Source organism: Amphiura filiformis, chromosome 9 (assembly GCF_039555335.1).
Source record: "Amphiura filiformis chromosome 9, Afil_fr2py, whole genome shotgun sequence".
In the NCBI taxonomy this organism is placed as follows: domain Eukaryota; kingdom Metazoa; phylum Echinodermata; class Ophiuroidea; order Amphilepidida; family Amphiuridae; genus Amphiura; species Amphiura filiformis.
Genome location: NC_092636.1, coordinates 56,275,318 through 56,295,627, shown reverse-complemented (window position 1 = coordinate 56,295,627; position 20,310 = coordinate 56,275,318). Strand labels below are relative to the sequence as shown.

At 36.3% G+C, this 20,310-nt stretch overlaps 2 protein-coding genes across 2 annotated transcripts in view; one reads left to right on the top strand and one right to left on the bottom strand.

Annotated features, from left to right (window-relative positions):
* Positions 1 to 3,883: 3,883 nt before the first annotated feature.
* LOC140161205 (acid ceramidase-like) lies at positions 3,884 to 15,045 on the top strand. Its single transcript, XM_072184656.1, has 12 exons — positions 3,884 to 3,961; positions 4,718 to 4,849; positions 5,509 to 5,598; positions 5,926 to 6,004; positions 6,464 to 6,538; positions 6,939 to 6,984; positions 7,621 to 7,765; positions 8,936 to 9,075; positions 9,618 to 9,749; positions 11,266 to 11,392; positions 13,975 to 14,031; positions 14,213 to 15,045. The coding sequence occupies exons 1-12, from the start codon at positions 3,899 to 3,901 to the stop codon at positions 14,300 to 14,302; spliced, it is 1,176 nt and encodes a 391-aa protein (XP_072040757.1). The 5' UTR covers positions 3,884 to 3,898; the 3' UTR covers positions 14,303 to 15,045.
* A 691-nt stretch (positions 15,046 to 15,736) lies between these two features.
* The window catches only part of LOC140161204 (acylglycerol kinase, mitochondrial-like), a 20,852-nt gene continuing 16,278 nt past the window's right edge, over positions 15,737 to 20,310 (bottom strand). The window contains exons 11-13 of the mRNA XM_072184655.1: positions 19,830 to 19,897; positions 19,139 to 19,238; positions 15,737 to 17,173 (exon numbers count right to left, since the gene is read on the bottom strand). Of these exons, the coding sequence (XP_072040756.1) occupies positions 17,051 to 17,173; positions 19,139 to 19,238; positions 19,830 to 19,897 (291 nt within the window). The 3' untranslated portion in view covers positions 15,737 to 17,050. The remainder of the gene's footprint in view (positions 17,174 to 19,138; positions 19,239 to 19,829; positions 19,898 to 20,310) is intronic.

The following is a 20,310-nucleotide window of genomic DNA, read 5'->3' as shown; positions in this document are numbered from 1 at the left end:
ATGGATAAGGGGGGTGTGGTCATAAATATTATCAACTTCACTTCAGATACATGTAGGTGACAAAAACAATGCAATCTGGTCACTGATAGCCCCCCCCTTCCAAAGAAAATAGCCCCACAGGCCCTTCACTGCATGCACACTATAATATCCCCATATTATATAGCCAGTCAGTCAATGCGTACAACTCCCGGGGGGGTCACTCCCATTGTGGCCTGTACACCATCCGAGATAATGAAAACGCAGCGTAAAAGGGTAGTTTTTCAGGTGGGTAGGCACGATCTGCTGCATACCGTGTTTAGGGTGTCAAAAACATGAAAAATTGGAAAAAAGGGTAGCAAAATTGCAATTGCTAATACGCGGAAATGAAATTTAGGGTATGAAATTTGATACAAGGAATAAAATTCCTGCATAAGGGTGTCGTTTTAGCCAAGGGTTAAATCCTTGTTTAGGGTGCTTTTCAAAAGTTGATTATCGCGGATGGTGTACAGGCCACAATGGGAGTGACACCCCCGCCGTACAACTACATGTAAGACACAGGGCATGTGTATGCCAAAAATAATTTCTCTCTTGGACCACTCACAGAGTGAATGGGCCATGTACTGTATGAACACTATGTGTTGATGATCCAGGATCAAACCACTGGTACAGCTACAAACATATAAGAACATGGAAAGTGGACACAGTATTGAAGAAATTGAAGTCTTTTATGGAAATAAATTTAATTACTCTTTTATTTTATTCTGCTCCTTTTCTTTTAATATATAACATTGTAAATTACAATAATTATACAAAAACACCTCACTTTTCCCAGAACATGGGTATAGTATTATAGTATAGTATAGTATAGTATAGTATAGTATAGTATACTATAGTATAGTATAGTATAGTATAGTATAGTATAGTATAGTAAAGTCCCATGTTTGAGTAAAGTTCCACCCCTAGTTTTTGACAAATTCCACAAATTGTCCAAAAATTGGATTTTATTTTTGGATTTGGAGTGTCCCTGGACCAAAGAGCTAAATGCTAGGATCAGCCATGGTTGACTTTTCAAAAAATTAAAAAAGTTACATTTTGTGTTTTCAATATGCAAAGTTATAATTGGCACTTCAAAATGCATTGAATTTGTATCCATTTTGAAATATGTCAATAGACTAATGACATGAATAGGCCTACAAATAATAACTTATGTTAAACTTTTCATAATTTAAAACTTTATGCTTATGAACACTGCTCACGGGTTCCTTAAGATTACATTACCCGGCAGGAAATTCCCTGCCCAGGTACCCGAAATTTCAACAAAAAATTATTTTTCCAGTATTGGAGTGTGTCCCTGGACCTAGAGCTAAATGCTGGGATCATTCATGGTTGTTGTGTTTTTTTTTATGCAAAGTGATATTTGTGTTCATGTTATACCGGTACTCGATTTCAATATATACAAATTCAATGCATTTTGAAATCATTAAGGGGGTACTACACCCCTGTGGTAAATTTGTGACTATTTTTGCTTTTTATTTTCTAATTTTATGTATAGATCTATACTTTTATTTTACCCGAAAGACGCCAAATTTCGCTTAACTATTTCAGATTAAGATTTGTATATGTATAACCATTACGTATATGTAAAAAACCAGACTTTGAGCTAGTTTGACCGAAATTGAGGGCGTTCTGTGCGCGATATCTCTCAATGCCCCTTTAATGTGATCGGTCATGATTAAATGCTGGTGGCATGACAAACAAAAATGGTGGATTTACCACAGTATTATAGGCATAAGACATTTCCAAGTTGGGACTCTTTGTGTTTAATCCCTTTAGTATGATCACAAAAGTTGGGTACTATTCCATTTGAAATCCTCTATGGAAGACATGACCGTAATCTCCCACACAAAGCGTGTAAATTTCGAATGAGGTTATCTGAATGGGTGATTCCATTTGAAATCTGCACCCCCTATGTAGGAGATTAAGGTCATGTCTTCCACAGGGGGTGTATAGATTTCAACTGGAATAGCCCAAAGTGCTCATGAACTTGTAGGTGGGTATGAACTTGTAGGTGACATCAGTATGCTATTCTAATTGTAGCAGCGGCCTAAAGTACAAAGATAAGATCCAAATAATATTTGCACACTGCTTTGATATCTGGGAACCAAAGACCATAAGCCCTTTGCCAAAAAGTTCAAATGCACTAAATTCGCTACCCCTCCAATACAATCAGCGGTGTTGATAAAAATTATTGCACAAATTTGAAGGGAACGTTCCCGGGGGGGGGGGGGGGGTACTCCAACTTTGGAGGTGATGCGTATGTAGGTCTGTTAAGACCCCTTTTCAGCATCGCTGTCACCCAAAGACCCCAGATCGTTAGAGCGTCGTGTCTGTCACCCGAAGACCCCCTATTTTTCCATTTGATCTGTCACCCAAACACCCTTACAAGTTCAATTTGAACAGCAACTTTCATTTATCACTGATTTTGTTACTTATTTTGAAAAAACAAAGACATTTGAAGCCATTTAGAACTAGCAATTTGATTTTCGAGGTTTCTGTGGCGCTGTCTCGGCTCTCACCCAAAGATTCCATTTAAAAAAATGTCATGTTCTCACCCAATGACCCCATATTTTTTACATTTTGCTCTCACCGAATGCCAAAAATCATGCTCTCACCCAATGACCCCATATTTTTTACATTTTGCTCTCCACGAATGCCCCTTAGTGCGAAAGTGCCAGCCCTACACCTATATCCATTTCATATTGAAGTGCCCCCGGGGGAATGTCCACAATGCAAAAAAATGAACAAAACCCAATGGGTTATATAGCACAAGTGCACTATGTGCCATGTTTTATATCACTTGATTGTTGCTTGTTTGAAGCTGTATAGCCTAAATGCAATTTCTACAGATAAACTACCCCTTTTTGAAAACCAAGAAAGTTAACATTTACTAAAATAATACTGAAAGTTCATCCTCCATGATGCTTTGACTCAAATTTAAAGCAGAACAGATGACAATCATGAAAATAGTGAAGCACAAAAATAACACTTTTGTAAATCCGATATTATTAATACTGGATATATAATCACATGATTGTTGTCTTGTGTTTTGAACTTGACATATTGGTCTATAGTTAAAAGATAATGGTAGTAAATAAACCCTAAATAGCTGCCTGTTCTCATATCTTGTAGACTGCTGTAAATTTGAATCAAAGTTTCAGAAATACAAGTTGCACCAACTTCGAGCAGAGTTGTTCAAACCTGACAGGTCAGGTTTAGGCTACCTTATAGTTTATGCATCTTGGTAAAACTTTATGCAAAATGGAAGTTATGCCAATGTCCTAAAAATATAACCAATTAAATGTGTGTCCCAGCAAACACAAGAATGTTTTAGGCTGTTACAAAAGATTAGTCATCTGTGCATATAAGGTTAAGTTCATACAGTATATTATTATCTTGGGCTTACCATTTGAAATTCACATCCTCCTGAAGAAGATTGTGGAATATTCAAATTCTACATTTTGGCTATTTTATCCCAAAACAATCGTAAAAGTATAGAAGATTTTGAAATTCCATACTAAATTTCCAAAATCCACCAACTTTTGCAAAACATCATCTATAATTTCAACATTTTCAACTGTTTTCAGCCGGATTTCAACATAAGACATGCACAAGCTTTTATGTGGATTTACCATAATTATAGCATTTAAAAATGGAACTGAGACAGCTGTGTCATTGAATAGCCCTTGTTTTGTTCCTTTGCATTAGTACCACACAAGGCAGCTTTTACATTTGTAATCTTGTTGCATCTGATATTTTGATATTTATTGTCAGTGATAAGCCAGCTACCTGTGTGCAACTTTGAAGCTTCAAGTCTGGTTTGGTTGTGTTTTTTCCGGTGAATTAAATCTTACATGCCATAATGAAGGTTTGCATTTTACTTCTAGCTCTGTTTGCAGCAGTGTATGCTCAGGATGTGCCTCCGGTAAGTTTGAAAAGCTTTTAAAAACCTGTCAACTATGTAACTCTTGAAAAATATCAAATGGTAAAGCTGTGGATTTTGAAGTTTTGTGCAAGTGTGGGAGTTTGGTGGGTGTGTTGTAGGTGCATAGTTGTTGACTAATTGATAATAGCCAGATAGGGTTATTTTAGTTGTTCCTGTCATAAAAATTTGCAAGTTTTACTATTTGTGTTTTAATAAATGCCTTTAGCTGTGCTACGCAAATAGTAAATACTTTTCATTCCTATAGACCTATACTTTGAGTTAAAAAAAAGAATTGGTTCAAAGTGACTTCCAGGACACAAAATGCAACTAACCTTGATTATTTGATGTGTGAGATTGTGACATGCATCGTCATCAGAAGTAGTCCTATGATATTGTCATAATTGTTATGATAACTTCTTTCTTATTTTTATTTGAAAAAATCCTATGAAAACCCTTTTGAACATAAGTCTTGATATCAATACGCTATTTTACTAAATTGCCGGTGGCAGCATCATTTTTCTGCTATTAATTATTCATGAGGTCGGCATTGTTTTTATATGATATCATCTTAACTAAGACATTATAGCAATACGAAGCCCCTGATGTATCATCATGTTTTCTACCCTGTGTTTTTTACCTTGCATCTAGGCCCATCGTTCAGACATTTTTATTCCAAGTTCTGTTGCTTGAGTGATTTTGTATTCTAGTCCATCTGGTCAAGCACCTTTAATGATAGGTCTATGTTTTTGTTGTTAGTTTACAGATAAAGAGTGCATTAAGAATGCCTACCCACCAACCAAAGACAGAGACATGCAGACATTTGTCTTGAATCTAGACCTAGCACCTGAAGACAGATGGACTCCATTGGTCAAGAAAAATGCTCCACAGGTAAGGTTTGCAAAACAAAATCCTTAAAAAGCTTTAAAAACAACCACAGGCTGCAATTGAAAGTCTATCTGCCCATGTACCTAATACGTAACAGGTGTATTGTTTTTCACATGTTTAAAGGCACATTCACATGGGAGTGGTCGACTGAAATTTATAGAATGTCCATATTTTGGCTTTATGATGTGGTATATTCATAATTTACCGTGATAAAAGTTGCAACAACATTTTTATTTTGACCAAAAAACAAAAACAAGTTTACACAAAACCTTACTATTTTATGAAAATTATCAGGTCCAATAATTATGTACCAGCTATAACCCAACCTGTAGGTGTATTGTTATGTGATGGGGTTTAAAACTCATGTTGATGCTAGATAACATAGCAGTATGCTACTAAAATACAACCCCGATAAAAGCTATAATTGTGATTGTAATCCCTACAGGGAGTATGAAGGCAATCAATGATAATAATGATGAGCTATATTATGATCCATGTGACATGCTAAAAATGATATTTTCTCAAACTTGAAATGTGTAAGTAGGGACACCATAAAACCAAATTTGTGGGAACATTTTGACTTGAAATTCATGAATGTCCCGTTTAAGACACAATGATAACATTTAAATCACTTTGGTCAATGGTTTTATTTTCTTGTTTAGATGCAAAATCTTCTAGCCAAGTTCAAGAGTTTTGTAGCAAATATTGTGATCAACCAGACAAGATTCTTTGAAATTGTGGATGATCTCTTGGTAAGTACAAGAAATAGGAAATTATATTTTCTTGTAAAAATTTTGTCTGTGCATCAGCTTGTATGATCTGTACCTGGGCCTGTATTTTGGTGGATAGTGAATTTTGAAATATTTCAATCATAAGCTTTAGTCAAGAAGTGCAAAGCAAAATAAAATTTTAAATTGTTTCCTTATGTTTTGCTTTTTACTTCTTCAAAAAGACTATATAAAAAAGCAAGAACTAAAAACAAAATTGGTTTCATGATTCACAATTAGTGAATTGTGTACAAGATGACGATGCCATGCGTGTTGATTGATAATTTACATATTTTTGTTTGTCAATGTCAGGGTCCACTTTCTGACACTTTCCCAGAGCCTTACAGGAGTGAGCTGAGAGGTATTGCTAAGGCTGCTAATATGAACCTTGGTAAGTCACTACCATAATAGATAAAATAAATAGTATTTACATCTTTGATATTGAAGTGTCACATAAAGTGAATCATTTTGACATCCAATACAAAATGACTCTCCAGAAGCTTTATTTGCTCTATAGTTATCAGAAATGCTGCCTTGATTAGTTATGACACTTGGAATTTGTCCCCAGTCAAATCACACTATTTTGAGCAACAATTGTAGGTATGTGCTAAACAGATTATTGAAGATAGGATCATGGGAACTGCTTGTAGAACTCTTGTATAGGCATAATTGGACCTACAGCACAAAAAAGGAAGAAAAAGAAGAAAGAAAAGGGAAAAACAATTGTCTGAGTTACTTATTATATTTTTGTTTATAGGCCTATACCACAGTGGGCCTAGACCATGATATTGTTTACATGAATAAGTCTCAATGCCAAGTTTAAAATTCTCTGTATGTTTCCCTTTTCTAGGTGACATAGTTCTGTATAACATCTTCTATGAGATCAACCCATTCTGTACCTCTATTGTAGCTCAAGATAAGACAGGTAAATGTGCATGTGTGTGTGTGGGGGGGGGGGGGGTAGGGAGGGTGTGTTTGTAGCCAGTATTCAGGTGTGTGCATATGAATGGTGTATGTGAGGAAACCTCATACCTTGTGCCTTGTGGATACATTTGTATATGTTGTGTACCATTCTGTGGGGACCTCATTCCTTTTCTACAATTTTGTAGGAATCACAACAAGGGGCTGCACACATGTGTTGCATTCTGTAACCTGCAATGACCTGTTCTCATTACAGTGGAAGTGATGTTACTTTTGGGGATCACAACACAAATGGGATTGTGAACGCAGTATACCACTGAAAGTATTTAACCAGATCTGATTTGATGATCATCAACCAATGCATACTAAACTAATTACATTTTCTGATTGCTTCTGATTTGCAGGGAAACTTTACGCTGCAAGAAACATGGACTATGGCGAGTTTATGGGGTAGGCAATTTTGATTTATGGGAAAAAAAATATTTGGTTAAAAGTAACTTTTTAATTGTGGAAACTTTAATACACCACTACAAAAGTCATGACCCATGCACTCTGACCACAAAGTTTGTTTGTTCATTTCTTTGTTCATTCGTTCACTCAAGAAACATGTTAATTCACAACTATAAAGAAGAATAAAAAATGCCAGTTAGTAGAGTGAGCCATGACCATATTGTATCAGCCAAACCAACTCGGCTCAAATCGCAAGGAACAAAAAACATGACAATGTGAAAAGGAGCATCAGAGAGAGACTGGTCAACTTACTAGCTCTTACTGATGGTATTATAATGAAGGCAAATAATGTGAAATGACACACATAGATGTGAGGCAAACTAAAGGGAGCAAGCTTGTGGAATAATTAAGTTGCTTGGTACAAAAAAAGGCAGCTCACAAATGACCAGACAATGCAAATAAGACATGATACACTAACAGGTAAACGACACACAGAATGAATCCAGTTATAGGTAGACCAGCGGGGTGCTCATTATGTGACTTGTAAAAGAAGTTAAAATTAACATCCTGATACATCATTTAAGATAACCTTAAAACAGTTTTTAACTGGAGAAATACCTTTGTTTTTATGACTAGATGGACTCCAAGTGACCAAACCTGGACAATGACAGAGAATTTGAAGTCCACCTTGACTAATGTTGAATATCAACAGAATGGAAAAACTGTTGCTAAAGGTGTGCATTTTGCTGGTTATATAGGTGTGATTACAGGCATAAAACAGGTAATTAGAAAATTGATTCTATAAATGTTGGTTATAACATATTAGAGAGATTGCGATTTCCAAATATGACACAATCTGGTCCATGGGGGCCAAAGGCGGCAAATTTGAAACTGAGATAAAGGTTAAAATATGGAGTAAAAAACAATCACATACATAAGAAAATAGACATCAAAAACCTTCATAACTTCAGACTACCCCGTAGTTCACTTGCCCATTGTGCATACTCTGGATATTGTATTTAAGCTTAAAACTCTGATTTAATTAATGTGTGCACAATTGATAGATTTTCACATCTGATCAGTCACCCTACTCTCTCTGTTTGTTAGCTTCCCAAGTAGACTACTGACTTTGCCTTGCGGTTAAGATTTTTAACACGGGACTCTATGGAGAGTTAGGCCAATTTCTGGCCTAACTAAAATTGTCCATGATGTAATGCATCTTTAAATGGATCTGCCTTGTGATTGGTCGTTTAAACCTCGCTATGGTTTAAATTGTCTGGGCCCGCGCCATTACCATTAACTACACCGTAAACAACTGTCTGTGGTATTTGCGGCGCTTTTGTGTTGACACGAAAGTTAATCTCTCATCAAACATCTAGCGCGTCCATGCTTAGTACTTGTGGTTAATGGACTGATAAACAAGTATGCTTGACAGTGTGTTTTTAGAGAGCAAAGTCCAGGGGGTAAAGTTCTGCTTACAATTCAAAGTTCATAGTCGAAATTTCGGGTTCGCTATCAATAAACTGGTAGATTCCAAAATCAGAATTGTTCAGTATTAAAGTGAGCCGTTATAATTATGCAAGATAATGTTGCATTCAATTACTTTTATTGTCACTAATCGTCTGATATTTTTAACTCTTTATGACCATTTTACTATTGAATACTTTAATTTTAATAAACATCAGTATAATTTTGAGTTCAACGAAATGGGTTCATCATGACTAATAATAACATATTTTTAATAAAATTCGACAATGGCATAGTCTATCATAACTTTAGAACAAGTATGCTAGACCTTTGGTGTTTTCAGTATATGATAGCCTATTGTATGTATAATGTAATTATTGCAGTAACTCAATTTTCAAAAATGCCTCCTTTGGCCCCCATGGACCAGATCGTGTCACAAATGTAGTAGTAAATTACAGTCGCTTTTTGATTTTATACTTTTCAGAATGTGATGACAATTGCAATGAATGCTCGATCTGGTGACACACTACAAGGCTACCTACAAATCTTGGAGTATGTGTTGGGTGCTAGAGATAGAATGTTTACTGGCTTCTTCAACAGAGATGTCATGATGAATTCAACAAGGTGAGAGTTTGCCATATATCTGTGTAAAGGTTCCCAGGGGGAAGGGTAATATTTCCAAATGGTGTGACAAAAATTGCTTATTTTTTACCCACCCCCAATTTTACCCTCCCGCAGGGGCTTATAATTATTGCACAGCTCATTACTGAATATGTTCCTCAATATCTACAGAAAACACTAGACATGTGTCAAATCTTAATCCCATGGTAAAATGCTTCAAAAGATGTATATGATGAACTATCTAAGCTTATTTAGCTGCTAGAGCTGTAAACTGCTCCTGATATTTCAATGATCTTAAACAACCCCATGCAACATTTGATTTCATTGATAAGTGATATTCAGAATTGGTTCCAAGAACATAAGTCTAGAGCCAACTGCTCAAAATTGTGTTTCTGTTTAACTCAACCCTAACACCCTGGGTGGGGTGGGGTGGGAGGTGCCCTATGTGTGCCCTGCCCACCCTGCTGAAAGGGTGTAGTATTTTGTAGCATTCAGATTCAGGGCAGTTAGGATTAATATAAACAATTTACATTGTATTTTTCTAGCTTTGATATGGCCAAGAAGCACATCATGAATGACAAGATTCTATCCAATGCATACTTCATCCTTGGTGGATCTAAATCAGGAGAGGGTGCTATTATCACACGATCAAGGGACAAACTGGAAAATGTTCGCATGTAAGTAACATATTTTTGTTTGTACATATGGTGCTCAAGAAGAGCTTAATATAGATCTATAAAAACAACCATGGTTTTATATAGAGCAAAATATCTAACTTCAAATAATTGCCCTTTGCAAGTCTCAGTAGATTCCAAGTAAAGTTACCGTATTGGACCTAAGCAGCACCCAGCAAATTGAAATAGTTAAAAGTTTTCTGCTAATCAGGGAAGGGATACTAATTAGATTGAATACGGTAAAATTCCATCTACAAGCATACATGCCTCCTTGACGAAAGAGATAAAAGGCAGACACACTCCACAAAAACATTATTTGGAGTTTAAGCAACTACAGTAAGCCAAAAATTAAGGTACCAGTTACGTTCACTCCCTGTATATCCTAAACAAAGGCAAACATGTCGTAATTGGAACCAATAGCCAATAGCTGCATCTTTCAGCTTGAATTTAAGACCTCATTCGTTGACATTGTCCAAGAAATAAAGACACGACGATCCAAAAACCCAAGGAAGATGCAAATATAAAAGTTGCAGTTTGCCACATTGCATGCCCTATTGATTTGTACCCAAAGCGTACGCGAACAAGATAACTAGCGCTGTGCTTTCATTGATTAGCACGAAAAACTAGCATCGTGCTTTCATTGATTAGAACACAAAAGTGCAACTTTTTATTTTGTATCTTCATCAGGTTTTGGACTACCGTTTCTTTAATTCTCAACCAATTTCAACAAATAAGGTCTTAAATGAGAGCTAAAAAGTACAGGCATCGGCTGCTTGTTTTAATTTTGACACAATTGTCTTTATTTAGAATATACAGCGGTGAACACAACTGCTACCTTAATTCTTTTGCTTACTGTATATTACTGATACAGCTATACAAGCATGTATTATTGTAAGACCAATCTCATGTAATGTTTTTGCCTTCATCTCTTTCATCAAAACACACTCATTTAGAGGCATATCCTTGTATATGGAATTCATCAGTATGGTAGTTGAAATCTGCAATAGAAAATTTTAAAAATTAGTTATCAGTAGAATACATACATTATTATGTTTTTACACAAAGTTCAGAATGTCAAATACAACCTTGCAGATGTTTTTGAAAAGTATAAGATGGGCCATCCAGCCAAATGCCTGTGGAAATCACTTACGGCCCCTAATACACCACTTACACAGGGTCTGGAAAGTTTAATATCCAAGTCAGCAAGATAAACTTGTTTTCCACTTCAACATTAATCCTATAGCTTCTGCTTAGCCCTACTTTCAGGCACTGTTGCTTTAGTATACTATCCAGAGGTTGTGTCAGCCCCTTACTATGTCATTACTATTTGTTGATCTCCGAGTCTGACATCTTAAAAAGTGTACTGTTTGAAACATGTATAATGGGTAAAATTTGAAAGTTCTGGCCCATACACAATGATGAGTGCCCATAGAATTTAGATGTACATGCCCAAATGACCCTTGAACATTTCGGCTGATTATTTAAAACACTGTTTACAAGTGTGTTTGTTTGTGTATAGGTTAAACCCTGCCAATGGTACATGGTTCCTTGCTCAAACCAACTATGACTCCTACCAAGAAGAGCCTCCATTCTTTGACAACAGACTGAAACCAGCCAACAAATGCTTGACAGAAATGACACAAGCTGTGAGTAGACCTATATATTTTAAAGTTTGTTTGGCTCATAATTGGTGAATAAAATGAGACTCATAACATCATGGATTGATATGGAACGGCATTTACACAGCTGGGTGCAGCACCTACTCTAGTGGCATCTTACTATAATTCACCGGATCTCTGTCTGTCTGTCTGTCTGTCTGTCTGTGTTTGTCCGCAGCTTTTCTCGGAGACTAGGGGTCGCACATTCCTCAAACTTGGTGGGTGGGTGCAGTTTGATATGAGAAAGAACCAGTTTATATTTTTTAAGGTCAAAGGTCAACGACGGGTCAAGCCCAATTGAATTCTAATTTCAAATTGTTCCTATGGAGCTCAAACTTGGTGGGTGTGTTGACCTTGGACTAATAAATAAAAGTTTCCACGGTGACCAGACCAACGGTTAAGAGGTCATAGGTCAAAAAAGGTAGAAATTTCAAATTGCCTCTATGGAGCTCAAACGTGGTGGGTGGGTGGATCTTGGACTAACAAACAAAAGTTACCACGGTGACCTTTTTGTCAGACCTACGGTTAAGAGGTCATAGGTCAAAAAGGTAGATATTTCAAATTGCCACTATGGAGCTCAAACTTGGTGGGTGAGTGGACCTTGGACTAACAAACAAAAGTTTCCACGGTGACCTTTTGTCAGACCTACGGTTAAGAGGTCATAGGTCAAAAAAGGTAGAAATTTCAAATTGCCTCTATGGAGCTCAAACTTGGTGGGTGGGTGGATCTTGGACTAACAAACAAAAGTTTCCACGGTGACCTTTTTGTCAGACCCACGGTTAAGAGGTCATAGGTCAAAAAGGTAGAAATTTCAAAATGCCCCTATGGAGCTCAAACTTGGTGAGTGGGTGGATCTTGGACTCACAAACAAAAGTTTCCACGGTGACCTTTTTTGTCAGACCTACGGTTAGGAGGTCATAGGTCAAAAAAGGTAGAAATTTCAAAATGCTCCTATGGAGCTCAAACTTGGTGGGTGAGTGGATCTTGGACTCACAAACAAAAGCTTCCACATTGACCTTTTTGTCAGACCTACGGTTAAGAGGTCATAGGTCAAAAAAGGTAGAAATTTCACATTGCCTCTATGGAGCTCAAACTTGGTGGGTGAGTGGACCTTGGACTAACAAAGGTTTACACTCTAAATTACAAGGATTTAAAAATAAATCCTTAAGACTGTAGTTAGGGACCAATCAATTTTAGATTTAAAATAAATCTTATAGATTTGAATTTTAAATCTAAAAGATTTAATTTTAAATCTTAAAGATTTAATTTTAAATCTAACACTTGATTGGTCCCTAATCACAGTCCCTTGGGATTTATTTTAAATCCTTGAAATTTAGAGTGTACATGGTGACCTTTTTGTCAGACCTACGGTTAAAAGGTCAAAGGTCAAAAAACATAAAAATATCAAACTGCTCATATAATGGAGCTCAAACTTTGTGGGTGGGTGTAACTTTGGCCAAGGAAGCTCATGTTTGCATTTGTTAGGTCATCCGTGGTCAAAGGTCAGGTCAAATTTCAAATTGAGGCGCAAGTGAGGTCAAATTGCAAAAAGCTGTAATTGAACTCAGCTGTGAGGAAAGTGATCACAGCAAAAAGGAAACACCCTGATTTTGAGATCTGTAAAAGCCAATAACCATGATAGCCGAAAACCGCGAAATACGGGTAACCGCCTAGTGTTATGTAATTTGTGACTGGTGTAAGTTGGGCCTTTATTGCTGCACGCAATAACAAAAACCAAATAATTTTCACCAATCATAAGGCGAACAAACTTTAGTCTTGATATGATGAACAAATTAGTCACAACCTCTCTGTCTCATCTCAAGTTGAGAGTAACGCCATGTTGAATTTCACCATGGCAGATTCTAATCATGTACGCTAACCTAATCCTGCTGGGCATATACACATGCATAGAAGGGCGATTTGTCTGTACGCTGGTGACGCATCCACGTAACCGCACCGATTAGAATCTGCCTCTTCAAAATCCAACATGGCGTTACTCTCAACTTGAGATGAGACACACTTTAGTCACCACATCACAATCACAAATTCTTTGACCATCCAGGTACTGAACCTGCGACCTTCAGATCACAAGGCAAATTCTTTCTGTCTGATCAAATTCTTTCTGTCTGTCTCTCTCAGTCTGTCTATGTGGCTATGTTTTTAAAGTATATATATATTAATGGACGTAATTTGATTCAGACATATACCTGGCATGATCCATCAATATCACAAAAAGTATTTATATCCTTTGGATACTACTTTCGGTTTTGTTGATGCTGGTGCCAATATTTACCAAAAACTTTGAAATACTGAAATCCTTTAAACCAATTCTTTTAGCATCATCATCAGCCCATATCACCCCACTGCTGGGCAAAGGCCTCTCCCAAATTCTGCCAATTTCTCAGTCTCCTGCAATTATTCCAGCCCAGGCTGCTTTTCCCTAGTAGCTGACAAGATAATCTCTCCATCTAGTTCAAGGTCTTCTCCATTTTCTTGTTCCATATAACGGTTGCCACTCTATTAGCATAAGTAAGGCATTATGTCTTTTGGAACGTCTTTTATTTTTGCAGAAACTTGGCCCAGAAGGTCTCTTCAATGTTCTACAGACTAAACCAGTCCTTAATTTGGTAAGTATCCATTTCTTCCATGGTTTGGATAACTAATTTTGACTTTTGGGAATGATCGTGCACATCAACCTTGAATACAAAGCTGACCCTCTGGGAATACTAAAACTCTGTCTTTTATCTAAATTTGTTACAAAATATAAAGGGACACTAACCATATAGCCTACCTTTTAATCATTTACAGGCCACAGCTTATACTGCCCTCATGCAGGTCAACGAGGGCTCCCTTGAGGCATACATCGGTCGCTGTCCTCAGCCATGTTATCCATTCTAACACCTGAATGATGGAAAAACATCTCATAAGTTCTTGTTATCAGCTATTGTTATTAATATCAAATGGTCTAAGTCAATATTTGTGTGCAATTTGGTGCTTTCCTAATAAATTTTTCCCTGATAGATGCAATTTTTGATGTCTTTTAAAAGTTCTTAAAGTGTACCACACAAACTTTTTAATGTTTTTAATATGTATGTTCAAATTGTAATTGTACAATGTAATTTGGCCGATTGGCCATGATATGTGGAATAATAAATACCAATAATTTATAACATGTAAAATATTGCTGAGTATGTTTTGACATTTCTACAAGCATTGACAAGTGTTCATGTGGTTTTCTAGCCCATGTTGAAACCTCAATTTTGTGTGAAAAAGTAAGATAACTGAGAGCAAGATTAGATTTTAAACATTATCAGAGACAAACAACTAGACTTGTACCCAATTTGGGATAACTTGCTTGCCTCCATAAGAGGGGCCACAAGTAGACCCAGGATATAGGTTCACACCATTCAATAACAGCTGACACCATGGCGAAAGTGAGCAAAATATTTAGCAGTGTAAGTCTAAATTGCTCTCAGTTTTAGTAATTGTTTTGTTTGCAGCTGATCTGTCTGCCATCAGAGTATTCAGAAACATTCCATACATCAAGTACTGGGCAATTTCTGTTGAAATCCATATACCCCTATGAAAGACGTGACCTTACCACACAGGGGTGTCAATTTTAAATGGAGTTACCCATTCAATTACCTCATTTTGTATAATTAGATGATATTAGTGTTTTTCATTATTAAGTTACAAAATATAGTATATATCATAATGATGATGATTGATGGTATCATGATTATTATTTGTTAATAACTTCACATCAGTTGTTTGGAGGATATTGTGAAAAATCTAAACATTTTGCCTGTGGAACATTTTGTCCAAAGCAAAATGTTAAGATTTTTTCACAATATTCAACATAAAGCTGATGCAATGTTAGTAACTTAATTGATAACCGTAATTTTTCAAGCTTAAAAAAAATGAACAGACTTATAATATGGGAGTTGCTTGCATGCGAACTGTTCCGTCGCATAGGATATGTGCACGCAAAAGTCATTGTACTGTGTAATCCAGGTGGCATGACTAATCAATAGGTTGCAACATTGAATGGGAGGAATGGTTGCCACATTTGAAGCACCCAAGTGGTTCAACAATTTTGTCTAGGATTGTAGTTGAATACCATTTAATAATTACATCTACTTTTTGGCAAGCTCTACTGCTTCATGCTCAATGAATTCATTTTAAGGGAAATGACCTTAACACTATGACATTAAAACAAATTTAGTACGGATTTAAAGCAAGTCCAATTTTGAGGTTCGAAAAAACAAACAAAAGGTTGTAATTATCAGCACATATTAAAAAGTCATTGTGAATAAAATATTCTTTCAAACATTTTGTGTTCCATATTATCTTTATTTTGCTTCTATTATCTCAATACAAATGTAGTTTTGTATATAACCCAATCTGGACGACTTGGTCTACTGTTGATAACAGTGAAATATGATTTATTAATATCATTAGATTAACATAATATCATAAGTTCAAATGCCGACACCCCATGAATCTATAGCATACCGAGTTGCAATGGTGCAATCAAATTTCTTATGTTTTCTGATTTCACACCACCAAATAGTATTATACCGTTGTGCGCCCTGAATGCATTTCTCGGAAAAAACCATGCATAGCCTAAAGTAAGCATTAAAATGAGCAGAAATTTGCATAACTGTGGCTAAATTTGGATTGGTTATGATTAGTAATATCAAATCCTGCAAGTGTACCACAGATGGGAAAGATCAAGTATTTTTTAATGATTTTAAGCAGTCGTTTCTGTACAGAAACACTGGCATGATTTTGGAGGTAAATTAGGTAATTCCCAGACATCATAGACTTCGAGGGCCATTCGTAAAAAATAATGATGTTCAACCTATATTTTTTCCCAGTCAGAGGGATCAGGCTAGGGCTAATTTCAACCATCATAGCTATGGCTAAGAACTGAGTCGCTCTTGCGAAGAAAAAATGACGTTTTCTTGCGGCAAATTTAGTACATATCTCTATGGGGATTTATTTGGTGGTGTGAAATCTTCTTGCTCATAATTGTTGTCGTCAGATTTAGTATCAGATTAGTTAAATTGTGGCAAGACCAAGAAAAGCAGGAGGTTGGTCTTTGAACTCTATGGCTGGCAACAAGCAAGCTGATATTGATTTGCCATATAACAGAATTAATTTGAAACACAACATCTTTGCATTGGTTACATAATTTTTTGTTCTTGGTCACTGGTCAAAAGGCATATGTAAAAAATACAAGCTCTACATCTCACAATTTTACAGCACTGTGCCACTTGGGTCCATGGACAAAGCAACAATCTTGGATGCCAGTACAATTGGAAGCATTTGGGCATCCAGTTAAAGACAAACATTCCAGCCAATGTTATTTGATAATCATCATGGATTTTTATGTGTTCCTCATAAAGTTAAGTTGTTATGGTTTCACATTTGGGCATCCTTTTTAGAGAGAAACATTCCAGATTATTCATAGTTTTCTCCCAGAGTGTTTTTCTTGGCTTTTTAAAAGTTCCCCGTGAAGTTGGAACAGAGTGGTTTGCAAAAACTTTGTTTCACACTGATCTTGGGCCCAATAGCCTCCATCAGTTAAAATGCCCTGATGGATCAACAACTTCCAAAGTCTTATGTAGTATGCTACTTTTGTCATGTCTCTTTGCTTGTCATTGGTTGATTGGTATAGAAGTACAGCTTCTTTCTTAATAGTTTGATGTGGATCGGCATGGCTTCAAATTTCTCATTGTCTAGGTCAAACCAACTCTCCTGCCCCTGTAAATGAAGTTAAACAAAAAAACAAGAATAAAAAAATGAGAAATCAATATTATATAAGTACAAAAAGTGTGGTGATTTATAGTGTGCTATGCACAGGCATAAATCCCCAGGCCTTAGCAGACTTTTGCTGACCACTGTGGACCAAGAACATAACAACCATTTAGCATAATTCACAGACACATCTCATCATCTCTCTAAATAGGGGCAAACCTTAATCAAACTAAACACCTCAAAAGAAATAAGTCCCCCTCTGAACATGTCGTGCATATTTATTTATTTATTTATTTATTCTTTCTTTATTGAGGGTAATACTGCTTCAGTGACAAACACTGCTTTTCAAGCAGGCCCTCATTGTATACATGTTATAGCAACAAAATATATTACGATACACAATATTTACAAAAATAGCATACAGTATTAACAATGTATTTACAATATACTAGTATTACAAGTATAATGGTATCATCAACTACAAAAAAAAAATAAAAAAACCATGATTCAAAATACAGAAATACAATAATTATATTTATACAAAAATCAAGCAAGCAAATGAACAAAATGTAGATAAAGACAGGCCTAAATTTCTTAAATTTAGGCCTGTTGATACACATTAAATCTCATAACATCGTAAGGTTTCATTTTGTACCAACAAAACTAACTTTGAAATAATTATATGACTGTTTACTAAGTGATGTGTGAAAATGAGAGATTTCCATGACTTCAGGGCTGAATGAGCCTAAATTGAAGGCAAAAACTGCCCTTTTCAAAAGTCACAAAGTAGGCCTATGCTTGTCACAAAAGTTGATTCATGGCTTGTTACTAATGGAAACCCCATGTGTTTGAGTGCAGTTTAAAATCCTCACCAAGTGAACATTTACTGTAATGTGTATCGATTCTTGATCATTCAGCCATGCAAATCCCCTTGGTGCAGAGTTCAGCACAGTGAGTTGTAAGATGGTCAGTTCCATTCCTTGTCCCAATACGCCTTGCAGTTAACAAGCATAGGCCTACTTTGTGACTTTTGGAAAGGGCACTTTTTGCCTTCAATTTAGGCTCATTCAGCCTTGAAGTCATGGAAATCTCTCATTTTCACACAGCACTTAGTAAACAGTCATATAATTATTTCAAAGTTAGTTTTGTTGGTACAAAACGAAACCTTACGCTGTTCTGACGACATGTTCAGAGGGGGACTTATTTCTTTTGAGGTGTTTACAACTATAATAACCATCACAGCCAGGATCAGCTCAATTATTCTAATTACAGGGAGTCTCACCACAGTTGTTAAACTTGCTTTAAGTATGGAAGTCTCTTGCAATCACAACATCGAACCTTACATGTTAGAAAAATAATTATCAAGCACGAATCACATGGTTTTATTTAAAACAAACTCATATTGACCATGAAAACAAATAAATACAACCTGCTCTCGACACCCGATATTCAAAATTCTTGTGCGTAAAATGTCTAGGGCAATGGCGTCATGGTTATTTGTGCTCATTTGTCGCCAGCCTTCATTGTATAGCTGGGATGTCATTGCCCCAGACAATATGGTGCCTGGGAATTTTGAATATCGTGTGTTGAGAGGCGGCCGTTTTTATTTGTTTTCATGGTCAATATGAGTTTGTTTTAAATAAAACCATGTGATTCGTGCTTGATAATCATTTTTCTAAAATATAAGGCATAATGTTGTGATTGTCGGAGACTTCCTTTAAAATTCAAGCATCATACTTTCAAAATATAATAGCATAAACAAGGTAGACTATGTTCTGCACACACTATTTTTTGTTTGGTTTGGTATCAACAGCACCAATAGTGGGATGATTGTATTGAGAAATCCATATAATATAACCATATATGACAATCCATGTGATGGATATTTACCACAGCATTACATGCACACATGGCTACTTGAAGTCCGGACTCTCTATGTCGGCCTAATACTGCCAGATATTATGGACTCACCTCTGCTTTTACTGGTTGCAGTTTCATTTCACCAAATTCTAATGATTCTGTTGGTAAAATGGTTTGTGTGTCATCTTTTTTCTTACTTGTCCTGTTCCACCTGGCAAGATAAAAGAAATATATTGATAGATAAAGTATATGAAAGTAAAATATACAGTGCATGAAAAATGTGGGCTAAGAGTTTATTTCTAAAAATTAAGCGTGCCCTAATAATATGTAAATAGGCATTCTAATTGCTGTTCCTGAACATACCCACTGACTGACACACAAACATAATTTTTGTTGCACAGTGTGAAAATCAAATTTGATTCTAGCAAGAGTTATCAGCAAGAATCATTTGCTTCTCACCCCATCTCGACTGCCAAAACATAAAAAGTTCACGATACATAAAAATTGGGTACAAAAATCTTTAATTTCACTCCGTAATTCTAGCTTTGCCTTCATGCAAATACACCACACACACACGAACACCCCCACCAGCAAACATAGACTCTAATTTACTCGGAAACGATAGACCTAATCAAGATACACCTAACAAACTGTGGACTGACCCTGTACCCCTATAGGGGACTCATCAGTTTATCGTAACAGAATGTAACAGAAAAAGTCCATATTTAATACGTCTTACCAGCTCACACACCCATCCTCCACACAGAAACTGACACACTAATCATTCATACACCATCCTTACCCTTCTTTTATAAAGTTTTTCCTAGTAATATCATTTGGTTTTGTTATCAGGTTGAGCGATGACAGATCCTGAAAAGAAAAAGGAAATAAACATATTACCATAAGTGTCTGTCCCGTAACTAGGATCCAGGTTAGACCACTGCGGTAAATCCAGAAAACCTATGAGATTGTATCATTGTAATCCTAAATATGTCATGCCAATACTGTGCAGTTCAAAGTGCGCAACAACGATGTGCGCAGCAACAATATTCACATTGATGAGCATATCAGTTGCAAAGGATCATGGGATTTACTAAAAGGTCAATTATAGCTGCCATAGGCAGAGCCAGCCAGCACTAGCATGTCTTGTCTTAAGATGAGATTAGCACCATGGATTTTGCAGTGGCAGATTCGAATCACATGCATAAACCTAACCCTGCAGGGCATATACACATGCATAGGAGGGTGAATTGTCCGTATGCTGGCGAAGCAACCACATAAAC

Bases quoted from the DNA above. Each gene is read 5' to 3' on its own strand.
- LOC140161205 (XM_072184656.1), top strand. From the start codon at position 3,899: ATGAAGGTTTGCATTTTACTTCTAGCTCTGTTTGCAGCAGTGTATGCT. The intron at 5,599-5,925 runs GTAAGTACAAGA...TGTCAATGTCAG, and splicing joins AAATTGTGGATGATCTCTTG to GGTCCACTTTCTGACACTTT. The intron at 11,393-13,974 runs GTGAGTAGACCT...TTATTTTTGCAG, and splicing joins TGACAGAAATGACACAAGCT to AAACTTGGCCCAGAAGGTCT.